This window comes from Amblyomma mixtum, chromosome 7 (assembly GCF_055824585.1).
Source record: "Amblyomma mixtum isolate Tamu chromosome 7, ASM5582458v1, whole genome shotgun sequence".
Taxonomy (NCBI): Eukaryota; Metazoa; Arthropoda; class Arachnida; order Ixodida; family Ixodidae; genus Amblyomma; species Amblyomma mixtum.
In genome coordinates this window covers 54,757,501-54,778,154 of record NC_143018.1, presented here as the reverse complement: position 1 = coordinate 54,778,154, position 20,654 = coordinate 54,757,501, and the positions used below count along the sequence as shown (strand labels likewise).

Genomic DNA, 20,654 nt, shown 5'->3' with positions numbered 1-20,654 from the left:
GTCAGATCAACCGTAAGTTCCCGTGCACAAAAATGCCAGTACTAATTGAGTAGTTGGAGCTATGCCGTTTGCTACCATCGTATTTGAGCTTTTCCTCCAACTTAGTTTCGCCGACTTGTAAAGGGCATCATGAAACTTTTCATGCACCGGTATCCGATTACACACCGTTAATATTAATGCGTGCACCCACGCATCCTTTTACCCAGTTTACTGTTGTACAATACCTCATTATATATGAACTGTAGAAGCGCTCGTGTCTTGTCGCTTCTTCTCTGTGTCCTCGTCCTGTGCGCGCTGTTCAGTCCTACCTCATTATACATTTAAACAGGTTTAAATGGACTTAAAGTTACTAGAATAAACTTGAATCACAAAAGAGAAAAGACGTCTTAGAGTTTCATACGAATGATGACTACGTTTACTCAAATAGTGAAGCTGTAATAGTGCGAGCTGAAATTGCTTCTATACTCACTTACTGCGATTGTTAGCTGTCTAAAGTAAAAAACTCGGGCACCTGGAAAATACCTTCTTTGCCCGGAAAAAAAGGTAGCCGTGTTTGCTTTGAGAGTCGCTGACAAGATACTCTATCTGCTCTGAACACACTGCCTCTAAGTTGCAAAAACAAAAAACACTTAAGCTGCTGCATTTTTATGTCGTAGCAAGTGATAAATATGTTGCGGGTGTGTGGCAGCAATGTTCTATCTGCTTTTGGAACATTAGAAACGTAACGTGTTTTGGCTATCGAGAATTGTAGCGCGCAGTGTGCTCGTAATGCGTTAAAAGGATTTTGTTCATGTATCCTAAATTCGATGAATGCGCGCGTGTTTTCTATTGCGGCAAGTTATGTGTGAAAAATGTCCCAAGCCCATAGTAGTATTGCCACAAAACCACGCTCCTCTAGAATGAGATAAACATTTGTCGGCACTACTCCACGAGGTATAACCGGCTTGTCTGAAAAACCCAGATAAGGAATTAGTCAACATGGCTAATCCTGAGTTTTTCATGTCAGCACAGCCAGTCGTGCCAAGTCTCCTGTCACAGCTGGACACACAGCCTTTCGAGCCCACGCTCGCTCTTTCTCCACGCGCCAGACCACGGTTTCTTTTCTGCTGAGCCGGCCTTTTTCTTTTCACAGTTTTGCGCGTCAACCCGTTAATCAACTTTAGCAGTCATCATGCCTGGACAAGATTCACCCTCCCCATCCTAACACCCTTCCCACATCACACCCTCTCCCTCGACCCTTGCCTTTCTCCTCAGAGTGAAGGCCCTGTGTAAACCCCGCCAATGATGAACGCTTTGCTCAGACGAAGGCAAGTCCACTTGCCGAAACGTTGGCAAGCACCCTGAGGGTTTCCCTCCGTTGTTCACTTTGTGATCATGCCATACCACATCATACCATACTATACGACACCACAGCGTTATTACACCATACCATACTGTACCGTACTATACCATACCATACTGTATACCACATCATACCATACTATACGACACCACAGCGTTATTACACCATACCATACTGTACCGTACTATACCATACCATACTGTACCGTACTATACCATACCATACCGTACCGCGCCATACTGTACCGTACTATACCATACCATACCGTACCAAACTGTACCATACTATACCATTACTGTGCCATATTATACCATACCATACCGTACCATGCTGTACCGTACTATAACATACCGTGTCATACTGTACCATACTATACCCTACCGTACCATACTGTACCATACTGTAGCATACTATACCATTTCCGTGCCGTACTATACCATACCATACCGTACCATGCTGTGCCCTACCATACCATACCATACCATACCATACCATACCATACCATACTGTACCGTACTAAACCATACCACATCGCACCATAACGTACCACACTGTCCAATAGAATACCATACCATACAACACCACTCTACAAATGTACTGCCGGCAGTGCATAAGTAGCTAACATAGAGAGAGCAAAAAACATCATTACTTAACAGAATTAAGATTCATATCCAGAGTAATCTTAGAAAACTATTAGGCGATCAGTAGGGTAGGCGACGCGTCTATTCTCTTGGCTTTGATAACCCAATTAACACGAGGAACCATTTCGACTAAAGCTGCATGCTCCGATTATGCTCCCAAAAAGGGATGTTCGCGACATATTGTTGAACTTTTTTTCTACACGGGTGTTTTGCGGCAACGTCTGGACATGCATATATCTTAGTGCAAGAGTGACCGCATTTAATCCGTGAGGACCATTAGATTGTAATTTCAAAAATAAGAATACTTATCAAAGAGTGCTACGCCTTCTTCGCTCTATTCGTGGATTTCAGCGCGCCAAGAAATAACTCCACATGCTATACGCCCCCGCCTCCCGTATCGGTCGTATGGTGCAGCAGACGGTGACAAAACACCTAACAATAGAGTGGCACTGGCAAGAAAAAGAAAAGAAAAATAACTGCCAGTTCGGCTGTCTCACCTTGCACCTGCCTTCTGTTCATTTTTTCAGCTTGCGCTGTTACTCCGACACAAGGCGGCCGCTCAGCCTATCCCTGCTATCTGCTCTACTTCAGAGAGCTTTGTTTCAAACAGAAGGTTGATGCGATTCGGTTGCTTACGACGGCCGAAGCATGTGAGCTCGGGGTCAATTTTAGGACTTGAGGCAAGCTTTGATACTCACCATATCCACCTTGCGGCGACAACTCCAAACTCAGAGTACTTTAGGCTTGAGGGTTTCTTTTGTATTTTACGGACAGTAAAAAGGTGGTAGGATTTTAACGTAGTTAAACCGAGTAGACATGTGAAAGCCTGTGTTCATTCTTCGCCTCTTCTTTTTCTCCTCCTATTGGCTATAGCCGACGCGACTCTCCTCCGAACTTCCCCGAGCTTCCTCTCATTGGCTGCAGCTTGCGCGACGTTCCTCCGAACTAACCCGAACTTACCCGAGTTACTCTGATCACACAAGGCCAGATTCTTGCTCGGTGTTGGTACGTCTGGTGTTGTGCCCTCTCACTTAAAAACAAATGTTAAAGTGCTTCCACACCTTCATTAATTGCGTCCTTACGTTGATTGTCAAACACGTTAGATAAAGTATGGAAGCCAGCGAAAGACTTGCCCTTACCCTGTAGGAAGAAAGCTTCGCTTAGCAGCGTGACGCGTGAAATGTTTTTGCTGGTGACAACTGGCACGTTTAGAGCCAGTCACGTTTAGAGCCGCTCAAATGCTCACTACTGTTTTGCCGGACTTGCTGGTAGTTGTCATGCAATTACTCAAGTACTTGAAAAACCTTAAGAAGCTTTTCTGAACTTTGTTTTTCCAGTAGAACTGCACTGAACTTATACCGCTCCGCGCAGCGCAAAAATCGAGCTCTAAAGTTACTGGATGGTTATGCCGCTGTCCTTTTCACATCAAGAGTTCATATTCCCACGACAATGCAACTTTGGAGGGCTCAGGCAAATAAAAAGGAACCATCCGAATAATGTACGAGTACCAAACGGCGCTCTCAAAGAGGCTGAACAATGCAATACGGCAGATACACACCCGGAGGCAAGAAGCGGCTCTGTATCGGTAGTGAAATGACATCGCAACAATGCAAAGTGGACGTGAAAAAAGGACATCGCCCCGCCTGTATCGTATTTTCGCGTCCACTTATTTGCGCCGTGCCGATAATGCTGATCCAACTCGCCCAAGCTTCCGCTTTATGTGAAATGACGAACAGGCTTTTCCGGAAATATATGGGACGTGAGGTTTGCTTCCGGGTCGCGAAATAGGACTGGTTTTGAATCGCTAGCCATATAGAAATCTTTCGATGGTTCGCTTCCTTTCGAAGCGGAGGTATGCCATAAGGGTCGCAGAGGTAGGAAAAACCAAAGCAGGTCGGCGATGTATGTTCAGCAAAGGCTGTAGATGCGAGCCAAAGTCACTAAGCTGAGAATCATGCAGTTTATCTGCTCGCACATGTCAGCATATGTCAGCCTATGCCAGCCTCTTACGTACCATTTTTCTTAGGGTCAGCAGGAGATGGAAACCTGAGATAAGCACCTATCTTCAGCGCTGCTTATCGCCTTAGGTGGCAAGCACTTAGGCTTGCTCCTTACTTCTCCAAGATTACCTGTTAACGCGCGAAATTCAAGCAATGGATATGTCTACTCCAAGACCTTCTCTGCGGTCACGGCGCAGGAGGGTTGGCAAGGGGGAGACCCTCCATCTGGCTGAGACCCTGCCCCGAGGCACATGTCGGAGTGAATAGTGTTCTGTCTCTCTCCACTGCGTACTGTGTTTTTAAAACCGCTGTGTGTGCGTGCGTGTGTGTGTGTCTATGCGTGTGTGTCTGTGTGGCTCTGTGTTTGTGCCCGTGTGTCTGTGTGTGTGTTTATGCGTGCGTGTGAAGCCTCCACTCTTCAGTGAATGCACCTCTGGCCCGCGAAGAAACGGATCGAAAAAGCAAAGGCGAAAAACGATTAAAAGGCTTGAACAGGAGACGATCACCTTAAAGCGAAAATGTAAAAGCGAAGTATACTAAAAGCAATACTGTTAAAAGAGATTTTCAGACCACGTGGCGTGATCGCCGGACAGTTTTTTTTTCGCTAATGACGGCACTGTTGGAGAAGCGAAAACATTTTGACTTTGGAATACGAAAAACGGAAGCGTCAGATGCAAACCTGCCAAGAAGTGATTCATCACCTAAAAGTGGCCGTTTAAGTTCCCAGATACACGTGCCGGTCAAGCCTTGCGCGATGGGTGCCGTTAAAACATACGTCGCGCTGGTTATTGCATGCCCCTTGCTATCGAAATGCGGAGGAGCGAAATTTTCCCCCACACTCAGAAGCTTCGCAAACGTAAGTTCCGCTCCTACCATGCATGCACAATGGGCTCCAAGTGCTTGATACCAGGCGGCGTGGATTTGGTTACCACACGTGAGTCGTAAAGGTGACCAACGCCAAGCAGCCTAGGATACAAAGTGTTGCGATGGTAGACATTCAAAGGTAGTACCCATGGCAAGTGTGAAACAGGTATCTGTATGGAGAGACGACGGCCACCATGGCGAGGTGTTATAACATGTCATGCCAAGACGACCAAGTTTCCAAATGATTTGACGATGTATTCCTTCGGGGCAGTGAGCGTTCAGTAGCGCTGGTGGAGCTTGCTACTCATGTTCAGTTATCGAAATGCTTGGTTGGCAACAAGTCGTCACAATATATGTTTCAGCGTTTTTATTCCTAATTTTTTGGGGGGAGGAGTAAATATGTCTGGCCGCTGCACTGGGGAAAGAGCTGGCTAAACAAAGTGTGAGATAAGCAACAAGTGCAGCGGACTACCTACGCCCCGCGTAATCTATGCGATCAGGAGGGCGTGAACGACCTCTCAGGCTCACAGAGATATGTTGTTCGTTTCTTTCCTTTTTTGTTCGTATCTTCTCGAGTCCAGTATAAAGATGGAACATGATACACTCACAGCGGTAGTCGGGCTCGTCTGTCGGATACTCCTTTGCTAAACAACATGGCCCCCCAGACGTCTAACTTGGTCGCGGTACTCTGCATCTTGTTCGCCGGAACTGTTGCCGCCCAAGGTATACAGTTTTTTCATGGTTGGAATTTAGCATTATTCCTTCAATATTCTTGTTTTGTGATAGTTAATTACGGTAGGTCGCGCTTTCACTGAACATGTTCTAATGAATACGTGCTTCAAAGTATAGGCTCATGCTATGCGGTGCCTCATTTAGTGCTGATTGCACACGACTGTCTTTTTTTTACTAAGAATTTGGGAATATATATATTCTCCTAGAAGTTTTCAGAGTACATATCGCCTGCATTTAGCAGAGAAGTTTTATACTTTGTCTAGTACACAACAGCTTTACATAGGGTAAATAAACACCAGAACAATAGCCTCTCCCATAGATTCAGTTACCCATCCCTACGCCAGCAATGGTCGCCCTATACCTGCAACTTTTCTAATATCATCATTACACCTTGCCCTATACCTCCACCAATCATTATCATGTCTTGTATTCTCTCTCAAAGGAGTCTACAGCAGCGTCCGTTGCAGCGTCGACCTAGCCTACGAATGCTACCACGATCTCTCCAAGCAGTTTGTTGTCGACCGTCTGCTGCCTGAGTACCCGGAGGGGAGCAAAATATTCGACAACTTTTGTGCCAAGTAAGTTCAAATATGCCCTTATATTTTCGTGCTTTCTACCTTGAGTGACTGAAACTGATGACTTATTCTTGCGCGTGGTTTTGCCTCTAGTCCCAGCCGCCCCGGGAAGACTCTCGCAATCCTAAGTTGTTCAGAGTTCCTAGTTATGTGTGCTTTCTTTCTTTTGACATTGAGCTGTGCTCGTAAGCATCTAACTGCAACCAGTCGTGCTGCAGCTTTTGAGTTCTGCAATCCCACGCAGCTTAGTGTAGTTACTGATTCGACCTAGCGCAAATTCTGTCGTTATCTTCCGTTATTGCACCAAGCATTTCATTCTTGCAGACAGCTTGCACACAGTATTGCGTGCGCCGCCGAGCTATTGACGCCAATAAATCGGCTTCCGATAAATCATTCTGGCTGAAGGGAGGGCGGACCGTAGTTCTCTGTCCCCCACAATGCCGGCTGATACGTCCCTACGCCATTTCTATAACCGCCATTTTTTTTTTGCTTTCGGATATCTTTAGCCCAGGAAGAAATATGGAGGTCATCGTTGCTAAGCGAAACAAAATAAAGAATTTCCTGCCAGCAGATTTGAGGCTTGGGAGGCTTCTTTCTTTGCTTAGCTTGGCCGCGCACCCTGCATTCACAATTACTGCCTGGCCTAAGTACTGGATTCAAGAAGAGAGATGCAAGCGAGGGTAGACGCGCCTCACTGAGAAAGCTAAGCTATTCCCATAACCGACATTTTTTCCTTTCGGATATCTCTAACCGTATGATGACTTCGGTCTCAAACAAGTTCAGTAGTGGAGCGTGGCGTGCGATGAAGGATTTTTGAAGATAGCTTAGGGACACAGAACTCATATGCACCCCGGTTAAATAACGTGTGCATAAGTTTGTGCTTGACTTTGTGGGAGTGAGTACAAATTATTTCTTATTACTGACATCTGCAGTAGCCCGCCAGTAACATATTGCCTGGGTAACGCCTCCTGTTAATACTAAAGAGCTCCCCTGCCTCCTTTTGTGGATGCTGCTCTTTCAGCATTGCATACAAGGTCACAGTGGTTGCTAATATTTCAGATGGCGAAGATGACACTCCTAGGAGGGCTAGCACCGTTTCTGCCGATCAAGAAATTTTCAGAGGGAACGTAGAATTATTCCCATCTTTTGTGGTACATATACGCATTGCTTGCATATGGGACAACCTTCTACTCTATAGGAACCGTTACTGCAGTTAGTCTTTTGTACAGCCATGCACACTGTATTTTTAGTGCTATGCTGACAGTTTTGCAGGCTGATGATACGCCATCTACAGATAGCTTTTATAGATGACACGCCATATTGCTTTTCAACTTCTTATGGCTTTGAAGAATTTTGGCGTTCTGAGGAGTGTGTTTAACGAGGACAGTGAGGAGATTGCTTAATTAGCGTATGAGATTTGTACTTGCCTCCTCTCCATGTGCTATGGACATTCATAATTTCATGAGTTATAGCTTTAAGAGGAAGATCTATTTTGGTTTTCCAGTAAACACGGCACAGAAGTCAAGTATTGATCATATATACTACAAAAATCTACAATGAAGCAAAACCTTATGATACGGTCACCATCACCTACAGCAAAAACGGCTGTTCTTTAGGGGAGGTGAATATAAGGTGTATTGGAATTTCGTAGCGGTTAGGAAATGTACTCTAGTTTCCTTCAGCGCTTTCGCTGCAGGAATAAACACAGGGGGCGCTGATGTAACTTGATAACCTGCCTATTTTCTGCACACATGGCTTTACTCCTCACAATTCGCCAATGACATCGCAGTCGAAAAACAACTGGTTTTCTGTAATGTTTCTGACAAAAAACATGCAGTAACAACAGAAATTCTTGTAGTGACAGCAAAAGGTTTCTTCTTAGCACAGAAAAGTAATACAAGCAATAGGCAAGCACTACAGAAAAACTACAGTACTACAGAAGAATACTACAAAAGAGAAAAATATGTCTGTATACGTCGGAACTAGAAAAAAATTGACTATTTAATACTGTTGACAAAGTTACGGATTTCGCACGCTCATATATATGATAGTGGGAAATCCCTAACTATTCTACATGTTATTACTTCTCTTTTATCGAGCGCAGAAACTGCGGCTAAAACCTGATGCAGAAAACAATGATTTCTTGCAGCAAGGAGGAACTACCGCTAGAGCCCAAGTGCAAGCTTTTCTACTCGGGATGCTTTGGAAACGACAAGCGCCGGTTCCGTATCCATGAACTCGGCTACGATTATCTCCGGAGGTTGAGCGTCGATATGGAGACATGCTTGGGTGAGTATTTTCCGACTCGTGGAATCTCCTACCCGCTTCTCATATTGCTCGGGAATGAGGAGCCCGTTAAGTGGCCGGCAACGCAAGAAGGTCCCTAACCATGCAGGGCCAGAAGCCGCTCACTAATTAATTCGTGAAGTTATTCGGAGAGGTTCAACAAATGGACGCCTTATGTCCTGGAAAAAAAGAACTGAAATTTTAGCACCTTGGCGGTCGTAGTTTCTAACTGCTCTTTCCGCCCTCTCATCTTTTGCACCTAGAGAGAGAGAGAGAGAGACTCTTTAATGAAGAGCACAGAATTTAGCCGGCGTTGAAAAATCGCTGGCATGCTACTCTGCGTAGGGAGGGGAATTTGGGAGATAAAGACAGAAGGAGAGCAGTGTGGAAGAGGTAAAAAAAAACGAAGATAAAATGCGGCCATGAAATGGGTACTAAGGATGCAATGGCGAGTATTGATGTAACCTATGGAATGATGGAGTGCATAGTCCGTCAAATGGGCTGACGAAGTTCACTGCATGAAGAATGCATGAAGGTAACGCGCAAGTGAATTTAAAGCTTATCGAGATGTCCAATGTCTTTTAAATATGTGAATAGAAAGTTCATTGCAAGTCTCTGTTGCCTAAGGCAGGCTAAGGGACCTAAAACTTTATCCATTGTTAGGGGCACTGGGCAGAGCTTCTGCATGCAATGTTCATAGTATGCACGCTCGTTAGCATACGCAGGGCACTCAAGCAAGATATGTTCCACAGTTTCTATCGAGGCACAGTTGTCGCAGTGCGGACTGTTCATTTGTCCAAAACGGTATCGCAAGCCATTTGTATATGCAGCATTCAGACGAAGTCGATGATAAAGTGTTTCCAGATGTCGAGGAATTCTGGGTGGGAATCTTGATCTAAGATGTGGGTCGATTGAGTGAAGAAATTGGTGGAAACAAGATTAACAGCTGGCATCCGTGACGTGGATGCTCATCCCGAACGAGGCGAATTATTTGCCCGTTTTGGAATCCAATTCTATTGACGCGGGAGAATTAAAAGTAAACAATGAATCATGAAAATAATATCCGCAATATATGTCCCCAGTGATTTGTGTATTTTATATTCGAAGTTGAGAAACCAGGATCTACAGTAGGTGCGCGCGGTACCACTCTTGATTTTTAACGCGAGAGCGTTAAGTCCTGAGTTCTCCAGAAAATACGGCGTCGGCGTTGTCGGCGTTGTGAGCGAAAAATCACGGGCATCGCTCTGGCGGGTGGTCCCTAGAGAGCAACCTAGGAGGCAGGTGGGTCACGTGACCTTGCAGCGTCATCACAACCTGCCCTGCTGAAAAAAAGTTCTATGATGCAATAACCTCATAGATCATTCATCATAGAATATCATACAATCTGTAGGACATATCATACAATCTATATGATAAATCATACGAACTGTATGATATATGATATATCATACAGATTGTATGATATTCTATGATGAATGATCCAGGAGGTTATTGCATCATAGAACTTTTTTTTCAGCAGGTTGCCCTGCGGATAGTAAGCAAACTGCGCATCGTGGCAGATTGCGGTTAAAATAATTATTGGTCGCTCGGGTAGATAAACCTGAGTCGCACACGGCCCACCGCTGGGAGCACCTGCCATCGCAGGGCAGTGGCGCATCGCTTAACCGCTGCAACACTGTGCCGGAAGAGATACGAGGACTCCCAGGGATCTATGAATTCAAAGTAGAGAATGACCTTCTGCATATATGGGAATTAACTCACTACGCTATCGCGTCATACCCTTAAAGGGAAGCTGAAACAGTTTTTTGAGAATTCGAGACTATTCAAGAATTCCAATCTATCAAGCTTCTAGATAAAGCATGAAAAGTATTTTTGCACTAGCATTTAAACTGATGTCATAATCATCAATTAAAACCGTGACGATGTTCAGGCTTCTCCTCACTACGTTGGAGGAGTGCGGGGAAATTCGGCACTGCCGTCATTGTTGCCGAAATTTCAGATGTCTGCTGCTTACGCCTGCATGCTGCTTTGTGTCGTCAGATGGCGCCAAACAATGCATCGTGAGCTTCACTTTCCATGGCGTCGGTTTTCTTCCATGGAATAACCGTTTCTTCGCTGGAAACGTAGGGTCGTCATACGTGACGTCATTATCGGGGACTCTGCCCATCGTTGTGCACTTCAGAGAAGCCTGAACGCCGACGACGGCTTTATTCGGCGATTACACCACCATTTTAAATGCTAGAGCAAAACGATTTCGCAGGCTTTACGTGCACCTTTCGCACATTCGGCAACCTTAAACTCATCGAATTCTAAAACCGCTTCAGTAGCCCTTTAAGGCCGAGCTTAAGTGTCCCCTCCATTCTCTTTAAACTGTGCTCGTCACATGGGCAACGTTTTTGGATAAAAATTTTAAACATTAGAATATTATAAAATACTACTAAAGAAATATTAGAGACCATGGTCCATCCTTTCGATAAGTATCAAGATCTGTCTTTTTAATTTTTTTCCATCGCTCGCATCGAGCGGTTAAGACTGCCATAGAAAACCAATGCAGAACATTTTAGACGACGGAAAAAACGTTAGTGTCAAAAAAATTCAAGCCTGCCGACGGGAGATTTGCGGATATATTGATTGTTGTAGTGAAAGCTTGCAATATATAAGGAAGTTGCATTCATGAATTATTTCCCGTAAAAAAAATGCTTGCTTCCACAATTGCTGGATATGCACAGGGTCAGTCAAAAGTTCCCAGGCCACATGGTCCGCTTTTCATCGGTATATCCTGGCACTTAAGATTCCAATAGAGCTATCGAGGTTTTCAGATGGTAGAACCATCCTTCTTCTATTCTCTACAGATATTTTGAGCTTCGAGGGTTTCTCAACAGCCCGACTATGCTGCTCAAAAGCAAACCCTGTGGCCTTGGAACTTTTGACTGACCCTGTACATAGCTACATAGCTACTGTGGTAGGTAATTAGGCTCCTCGTCTCAACCAACTGTCTGAGCTTTGACGGGATAAACGCCGACACATGTCTCAGCGGACTTGTATTGCCTAAATGTACCGGGTAAACTAATTAAGAAATTGTGTCATTTCGCACGCCAGCGCTTATGTATGGTTCTCTTTCCTTTTAGCTCCTAGCTTCCTGCACATATGTCTAAACCACGATGCCATCAACAACTGTGCGCTTGAAAGGCCGCTTGCTGCCCAAAGCCTCTACAACTTCAGGAAGAAGAGCTACGCGTAAGTACCGAATCTCGGCGGGAATCGTTGCCGCGAGTGAGCAAGTCCGAAAGGGGAGCGAAGCCAAGTTTGGATGATGGCGAATGAATATAACCGGAGACCCGCGGCGATGTCTCAGTGGCTTTGGTGTTTATCGGCTTATACCAAGGGTGCGGGTTCGATCACGGTTGCGGCGGCCGTATTTGGATGGAGGCGAAATGGAAAAACACTAGTGTCCTGTATGATGTCAGAGCATGTTATACAATCTTGGGTGGCCTAAACTAATCCGGAGTCCTCCACTACGGCATCCCTCATAGCCCATGCGCTGCCTCGCTATGTTGAACCCCACAACTTACAATTTACAGTGCGTGTGGAGACTGCGGATACGAAGGAATATGTAAAAAAAAAAGAGCTTACAGGATGGTTGCCACTGTGCAACGCGAGATTCAGTAGCAGTTTTAAGGCATTAATCTCCTTCCTTCTTCTACGGTTACCACTCTCAGTTCTTCCAGAGTCAACCATCCTCATAGTGCGCAGCTCCCAGTGCGAAATCCTGGTTTCCTCCAAATATTGCTGGGTAATACTATCTTTCGTCCCCGCGCCGTGATGGCTCAGGGGTTACGGTGCTCGGCGGCTGACCCGAAAGACACGGGTTCAATTCCGGCCGCGGCGGTCGAATTTCGATGAAGGCGAAATTCTAGAGGTCCGTGCGCTGTGCGATGTCAGTGCACGTTAAAGAACCCCACGTGGTCGAAATTTCCGGAGCCCTTCACTACTGCGTCCCTCGTAGCCTGAGTTGCTTTGGGACGTTAAACCCCAATAACCCAACTATTTTTCGTCCATGGGCACCTAGTTGATTCATAGCAACCGTCAGGGTTATTTGAGCCGGTACGCGCTTGTTTAGATGAATTTGTACCAAGGACGCGCTCAGATGATTCCGTGACAACGCGTCATTGAACCTCGTGCCTGTTGTAAGCAATGTTACACAACGCGTTAGAAAAGCAAAATAGTGATCGGGGGAAATCTTCTTGGCAGCAAATCGCAATGAAGCTGTACCACCAACTGCATTAGGTACATGCGCATGGCCTGTTCTGGCAGTGCGCACCGATTATTTTTATGATTGTGAGGTGGTCGTGATCTTTCTTGTACGCATGCAACAGGAAGAAAAAGAAAGACGGTTTGGTTGCCAGAGCCCTGAATTTTTTTCCTTCCAAAATGGTCTGTCTCGCCTCCTGAATAACGGCAGTCTCTTTTTTCAGTACGCATAATTAAAAGGTTCGAATTACGTGTAGCAAATCACTGACATGGCATTACATGCCATGTAGTGCCGAAACGAAATAAGTTATTTGGTGCGTGGTTTAAGCATCCTCGCGCGAATGCGTGTTTACAAACTGTCAATGCCACTGTGGCGGAAAGAGTGTATTTAAGAAGTCATTTACTCAAGTAACACTTGCTAGTCGGTGCATAGTTCTACGTACAAAGGTTAGCTCAAATTACGAGACATTCACAAGTAAGATGGACAAGACAACGCGCTACTGACAACTGATTCCTTTGTGGAAAGAAAAACGTAATATATAGGCACACTGCCACACCACCTATCAGCTGCAGCAAACGTCAGAATGATGTAAAGGGTCATAAAAGCGATAAAAGACACAAACAGTAAAAACACGATGTAGCTAAAGACGAGAAAAACGGCGGAAGAACATTAAAAGGCAAGACTCGTGGTGTATAGGGCCAAAGAAGCATGATGGACGGAATCCGACAGGATAAAAATGCAACGAAAATACAACAGAATACAACGGAAAAAATAAGACCATTTCTCAGGATGGTAAGAGAACAATTTAAAGCGCTCAAGTACGTTGCTTCTGTGGTGCAATGGGTTAAGGCGGTGTTTTCTAATACGCATGACTGCCCCTCAAATCCTCCTTTAAGCAGTAGGCTTTACTTTTAGTCCGTTTTAAGCGAACGAAGAACAGCAAGGAATTAATTTATCGTTTTCGCTGGGAGTGTGTGTGCGAGGTTGGGGCACTGTACCGTTGGCAGAATGAAAATACGTTGCGTCGATCATCTCCCTCCTTGGTATAACACGCCATGTGAGGAACATAGACCACTCTCGTAGTGGCTGGTATGGTATTGTCCCTTTTATTGTTTGGGCAACGTGCTACTAATGCTTTTTGATGTTATATGAACATGTTGCTACTGTTCTGAACATGAACAAAGCCTTTAGTAACGCCGACAGAGTAACTGCTCGCTATAGAGAGTACCTTATGCTGGGTACCTTAGGGTGTACCTTATGCTGACATCTCGAAGAAAGAAATGACGTGCAGGTGTCAACGCTGTAACAGGAACATGAAGAAAAATTGTATGAAAAAAAAAATAGGTCGCTCTATTATTTACCCTTGGCTTGTAGTGAAAGGAAAAACATAACATGCTTTTTGAGCACCATATAAATCCTCCTTTTCTTGGCTTGTGCGTTAATGACGCAATATTGTTCTTTAGCATCGGTGAACTCGACAAGAATTTTCTGCGCAGAAACAGTTTACCCTAGACGCATCTCTTTTTTTGTGTCATGCAGAATGATCGAAGACGCCAGCTACTGCGTGAAGAAGGCGGTTGAAAAATGCGAGAACTTCAGCAGCGCCGAACACTTGGACACGGTGAAACTGGCGCTGGATGCCGCCACCCAACTCAACTGGTTCGACGAGACGGTGGAGGTGGAGCCGACAACACCGTCAACCACTCAGGCCACCACACCGACCACTCCCACCACTGAGGCTTCGACAGAAGCGACAACTGAGACCACGACGACTCCTGAGCCGACCACGGAGCCGACCCCCGAGCCGACGAAGGAACCTTCCTCAAGCGCGATTCCCACCACACAACATTCAAAAGACCACACGGAAGGTCCTTACAGTGGGGCTTCCCCCGTCAACGCCTTCGGAGCCACTGTTCTAGTTGCAGCTGCCCTTTTGCGCATTTAAAGTGGCCTAGAAGTGTCTAAAATGTGGAGAAGTCTCTATAAGGCAGCGGAGGAGACAGTTGGTAACAGTGACAAGTATGGAAAGAAAAGAGTATGATCCCCATTGCCTGAGCTCCTGGCTGTGCTGGAAAAGAGCGGAAGCTTGTTTAAGCAAGTGCAAGTTTCACGAAAATTTGCTTGTTTTGCCTTCTTCGACTTTGGACGCCTGTCACTGATGGGAACGGTTGTTGCAACAATGTGACTCGCTTGTTTTCGCGAGCAGTACGTGTGTTCACTGCGATGAGACTGAAAGCTACCGTCCGATCCTGAATTTCAAGGCACAAAAATTAGTTTTGAGGGTGCACATACTGTGTACTGCACTAACTTTGGAGAAGAACTGCTACCGGTATTTGTAAGTCACAGGGTAATTGGCTGTTCAGGTTGTAAGGGTCAATACCCCATGATATACTGACCCTTCCCTTGCACTATGCCGACTAGTGGAATCGCTGGCCCATTGTAGCATGGACACGAAAATCGGTAAAGGAAATTAATTCGTGAATGACAAATCTATACTTAGCTGCCGCAAAGTTGGGACGCGTATTTTGTTTTCTAGTACAAAATACACTAAATGAACGGATCATAAATTTTTAAAGATTTATTTGTATTTTCATCGTAATAACTCAATCCAACGTGAAAATATTAAGGTGGTAATCAAGCGAACGTACCTGCATTCAATTTGATTACCTGTCCTTGATTTAGTATCAGGAGCTTAATATAGCCTAACGAAAGCGGAAAGTTTGTGGCACATTTCTCTGTGTCGCAGATGGTTTAGTCAGTTGGCTGTATAGCACATAAATGTCTTCATTGTAAGGCTAGTGCTTTTGACATTCACCTACAGATTTGCATTTTGATCTGTATCTTTCTTGCGTGGTGTCTGTAAGGGTTTTTTTGCTTGCAAATAAATTTGACTGTTGATTTATTTATTATTCACGTATCATGGTGCACTTACAGCATCGCAGGAGTGAAATATTCAAGAACCTTTCTTCAGATGCTTAAAAATGATAAAATTTGAGTTCGTAGAAGTGGTAAGGCTGGAAGATCGTGTTTAAATTTCTTTTCTAAGCGAGGTGTTTAAGAGATTTTTTGAGGCTATGCTTCAATGCAGAATCTTGAAGAGCATATAAATGTGCTCTTCGACCTGCACATCACTTATCCACATTTGATGCACCACACGAGGATTGCGTCACTTCATTCATGATGGTGGCTAAACTAATGGGTGTGGATCCGTGTGATATGAAAGCAAGTAGATTATCAAATATGAAAGAGAATGGCATTCCATTTATTCCATACACGGACATAGAACATTTAGTGCGTGGCGAAGCTTGGAGAAGACTGGTTTAGAATTATAGTAGATACTGCGGGTAAGCGATGCTTCTTCATTGAATTTAGTGCGCACGGGAAAGAGGTGGACGGGCTTCACTTACCATAGAAGTTATTCGAAACGTGCTGGCGCGCGCACGTGTTAGAAGGCGGCCGGGAAAAGCGCTGATAGTTGTCGGCAAAGTTTGTATTGCATGCAAAAGAGAATTTTCTGTAAAAGTGCAATCCCTGTAAAAGAAAGTGCTTGCCAGAAACGAACACAAACCTATTAAGGGTTTGCCTCAGCATTCATAAGGTTTTCAGTAACAGCAGGTATCAGCAGTCACTTTGATAACTGTCTAAAAATAAACAGTAAAGATAAAGTTACCCTTCGTGCAGTCAGTGAGCAAGCACCCGATACACTTACACAAAAATATCATCGGTATGTTTACAAGCAGCAGCACTGCCCGAGCAACAAGCACAGTATTCATTCTCGCGAATGATGCTTTCACCACGCATTTTTGTACATCGTTTATACATAACTTAGCCTGCCTGAATCTTGGTTACGCCGCCCTGCTGAGAGAGCAGGATCATAAAAAGAAGCGACCGCGTGCTGTGCGATGCCATCGCACGTTAAATAAATATTGGGGGAGAACTAAATTCCCAACGCTCCACTAAACAGTTTCATATAGCACACTTGCCGGTTCGGAGCGTTAAAGTCCGCGTACCATACCATGCCATACCACACCACACCAACCCATGCCATATCACCCCATGCCCTACGTCGCCACTGCACCTCAGTGGTTATGGTGCATTTTATGCTTATGGTGCTCAGCTGCTAACCCAAAGGACACGGGTTCGATTCTGGGCGCGGCGGTCGGATATAGATGGAGGCGAAATGCTAGAGGTTCGTGTTCTGTGCGATGTCCGTGCACTCTAAAGAACCCCAGGAGGTCGAAATTTCCAGAGTCCTCTACTACGGCGTCCCTCATAGCCTGAATCGCTTTTGGACGTTAAACTTAATTAACCATACCATACCATACCATACCATACCATACCATACCATACCATACCATACCATACCATACCATACCATACCATACCATACCATACAATATCATATGATACCATACCATACCATACCATACCATACCATACCATACCATACCATACCATATCATACCATACCAGAAAAAAGACACCTATTCCAATGATCTTTAAAAAACGACGACCTGCATCAACCAGAGACGGATTCAGAACAAACTGAGTTGCATCGCCACCGCACTCTGGCAGCTCCGCCTTAACTTCCCTTCAATTGGAAACCACTCTGTAACACTAACAGCCCATTGGATTTTCCATTTCGCGCTACATGGGGTGGGAAGGAGGCTGGAAACGTGACGGGATACATGTAGCATTCCTTTATACAGTTCCCGTGCTACTACTGTGTTCATTCCTTGCTGCTGCGTGGGACCATAATGCCTTGCACCTTTAATTCTTAGTGAGAGCAAACTGAAGCGTATTGGGCGTTGAACTACAGAAAGGAATTTCAGCTATGTGGCTGTGTAAGATAAGGCGAGTGGGTTGAAATTATATCAACTCGTCGGCAGCTAGTCCCCAAGAATATTTCTGTGGTTGTCAAGACCTCGAAGATCGACAAGGAAGAGATAAAGCCATGGAATGCTCCCGGTACGGGTGATTTTCTCCGGGTTCCAGAACCGACGTGTGTGACATTGCAGTGGACTACGTGCTGCAGACAGCTATCATTTATCTATTGGCGTTTGTGCAACAGATTAACCCCTCATTCATCGTCGCTGTGGGAGGCGTACTCCACTTCAGTGTCAGGGAAGACAAAGCTGCTTTTCCGAGGGGTGTCCGAACTCAGAATAACATGATTGTGACATCCAAGTGCAATAACGCATGACCTTACAGGTTTTAGCACTGAGAGAGAGAGAGAGAGAGAGCGAAAGAGACAGAAAAGACGGTTCGGAGTACAGCTTATGGGCAGGGATATTTTGCTTGTGAAGTGGCAGCATAAGTGACACTTTTAATCAGCAGCATATACTGCGTCCTTAAAATCTCAATAAACCATGAGGCCCGCCCTCGCACGTAAAGAGTAGATGAAAACCCTGCCAATAAATCTTCTGCCAATACTGTTGTCGGCGCGTAAAGACAGTATTTCCTCTTGGTTAAATTCGCGTCAGAACCACTTTTTACCAGTGACAGATAGTTCTACCATCGAAGCTGCAGTACTGTGCGTAAGGAGGAAACTAATCAATTTGTCGCTGTCCCTTGGAGTGAAGAAATCCGCACATTTCACGCAAACGCCCACCGCTTGACATACGTCACTGCTAGGAGATAGGCTTCGTTCTAAGGTAATTCGGCGATAATTATTCAATAATAAGCCAGGAATTGTTCTAAAATAATTCAAAAGGCGGCGCTCTACTCTTAGAAGCGATATCAGAGTTCTTAGATATCGAAGCTACAAAAAAGAATTTTACACTGAGAGGATAACACATGTGCAGTGTTTCACAACACGTTTCACTAGAATATGGCATTATCCAGTCGATGCAGAGTCACTATCTCTCATGCACTTGGGTTTAGAGGTAACAAATGTAACGTGAATGCACCTTTGGTAGACCCAAGTAAAAAGATTTGAGAAGTCTGCTGGCCTAAAAGCACCGCAGTGGCTTAAAGATACGAATTAAGGAATATAAAGTTACGCACAATTACTGGCACTGGGCAGTAACACTGGCACTGGGTGGACACCTAGACACAATGTGAAGTAAGAGATTAAGGAACGTGGGAAATGAGCAGCGAATATAACTGCTTAGTTTTACCTCAGTTCTTGATTGATTAATTTTGCAGCATAAGCAACAAGTGTAAATGAAAACTTTGTTCTGTTTTGTCACAGAAGTCCTCTAGCGTCGTACTTCCTCCCAGTGCTGCCAAGGGCTCTTTGGTTACAGGCGTAGGCAAAAACTGTAAGTGGACTTTTTGTAAGCATTGCAGACGAATAAAAATGCCTTTTAGAGCGCAGCTCTTAGGCGCCCGTTTCTGCGTTTCGCGGCGTCTCGTCGCAGTCGAGTGAGTGAGTCGTATGGCTCCGAAGCGGCCCAGTGATTCTGCGCCAAGCGGTTCGGGGAAGCGGCAGTGGGGTAACCACAAGGCTTTCGCCAAACACACTTTAGAATTTCCAAAGTGTCTTCGGTTTTTTTTTTTTTTTTGAGGAAAGGAAATGCGCAATATCTGTATCGCACAGCTGCGAAACCAATAGAGCGGGGCTTGGAAAGCTGAGGGTAAAATTTGTAAATTGGTTTTCGAGGAAAGGAAATGCGCAGTATCAGTCTCACACATCTCGGTGGACACCTGAACCAGAGGGAAGGCGCATAACTGCCTTCTTGTAACAGTGAACATTTCAATCGTTCTTTATGCTACGTGGCGGTAGTGACAGATGTGCGCTGCATGCTTTCGCAGTGACAACGTTGTGACAGAAACGCTGCCACCTGCCTGGGTGGCAGGGGGGGGTGGGGATTTAATGTGCATATAAAGACAAGCGGGAATTTCTTACCACTTATGCGGGAGAACATCCCGTTCCTGTCGCTCGTAACGGCTCCCACAGCTGTGACAACCTCCCGAAATACTTGCCCAGAACTCGTCTTTGAGAACCGGGCATTGTTGCAGAAAGTCGTGCATATATCCATCTATTTCTCCGAACACAAGGCGTCCTTCATTGCAATCAAGAACTGTTAGTGGCGTGTTTCTTGAAGAAGGAATATGTGTGAAAAATAACGAGTTGTCTGTAATTGTACATACATGTCTTGATCGAATTCTTTGCCTCAGTCTATCGAAAAGCTGAAACAGCTGATAAGCTGCGCTCAAATTTCGCATTAGGGGGTAGCGTAATCGTCGGCAAGTTTTTTAGAGCATGGTGTGAATTTTTAAAGCGTTTAGTAGGCTTGATGGCCCCCTCAACAAACATGAGAAATGACTGACAAAGGTAGTTTTGAAACTGCTGCACTTCCTTGCATGCCTGTTAATTTTCAATTTTCAAAGCTGTGTTTCTGGCGCATTTTCTTTCAGTGCTTTTGAGTAATCTTTACGGATAATCTAGTGAAGGCCGCGGTGTTCAATGTTTAGATTTGTTGAAACATTCCGTTTCGACACCGTAGCCACAGACTGTTTGCGAAGGAGGCGCAACAGTGTGCCAGATAACCTGTGGGCGCGGCAGAGCACTCAGGTTAAACCGTATCTATACGCTTAGTTAAAAAGGGGTGCAAAGGACTAGCCGAGCTCAAGGACCCCGCTGCTGTTAGTTATCGGGCGCTCATTCGCCTTTGTGATCGTGGTATAAGAACGGACGCAAGACACCCACAACGATAGTCTTGTTCGTGGCCTCGAGAGCGCGTCACTTGGGGCTTACCGCCATGGCTACTCGGACATCGGTCTTGATTGCGGCACTGTGGTGCCTTTTCTCCGGAGCGGTTACCGGGAAAGGTAAGCATAGCGCATTAAGATGGCTTCTATAGGCCTCATACAATTAGGAGAAAAGGCAGCAAAGAAGTATAATCTTTTCCTCTTGGTTCACTGATTTATTTTTTACCTGATTTCTCAAGAACCGCATCATACGATAAGGGCCGGCGCTCAGTACTGCTCTTTTCGCGTTTCGCATAGCCATGGGTT

General features: G+C 45.1%; 1 protein-coding gene across 1 annotated transcript; it reads left to right on the top strand.

The window, feature by feature from the left end:
- Positions 1-5,450: 5,450 nt before the first annotated feature.
- LOC149336117 (uncharacterized) lies at positions 5,451-15,561 on the top strand. The gene is made up of 5 exons (XM_089554662.1): positions 5,451-5,570; positions 6,022-6,157; positions 8,304-8,443; positions 11,569-11,677; positions 14,232-15,561. The coding sequence occupies exons 1-5, from the start codon at positions 5,501-5,503 to the stop codon at positions 14,635-14,637; spliced, it is 861 nt and encodes a 286-aa protein (XP_089410788.1). The 5' UTR covers positions 5,451-5,500; the 3' UTR covers positions 14,638-15,561.
- Positions 15,562-20,654: the final 5,093 nt, after the last annotated feature.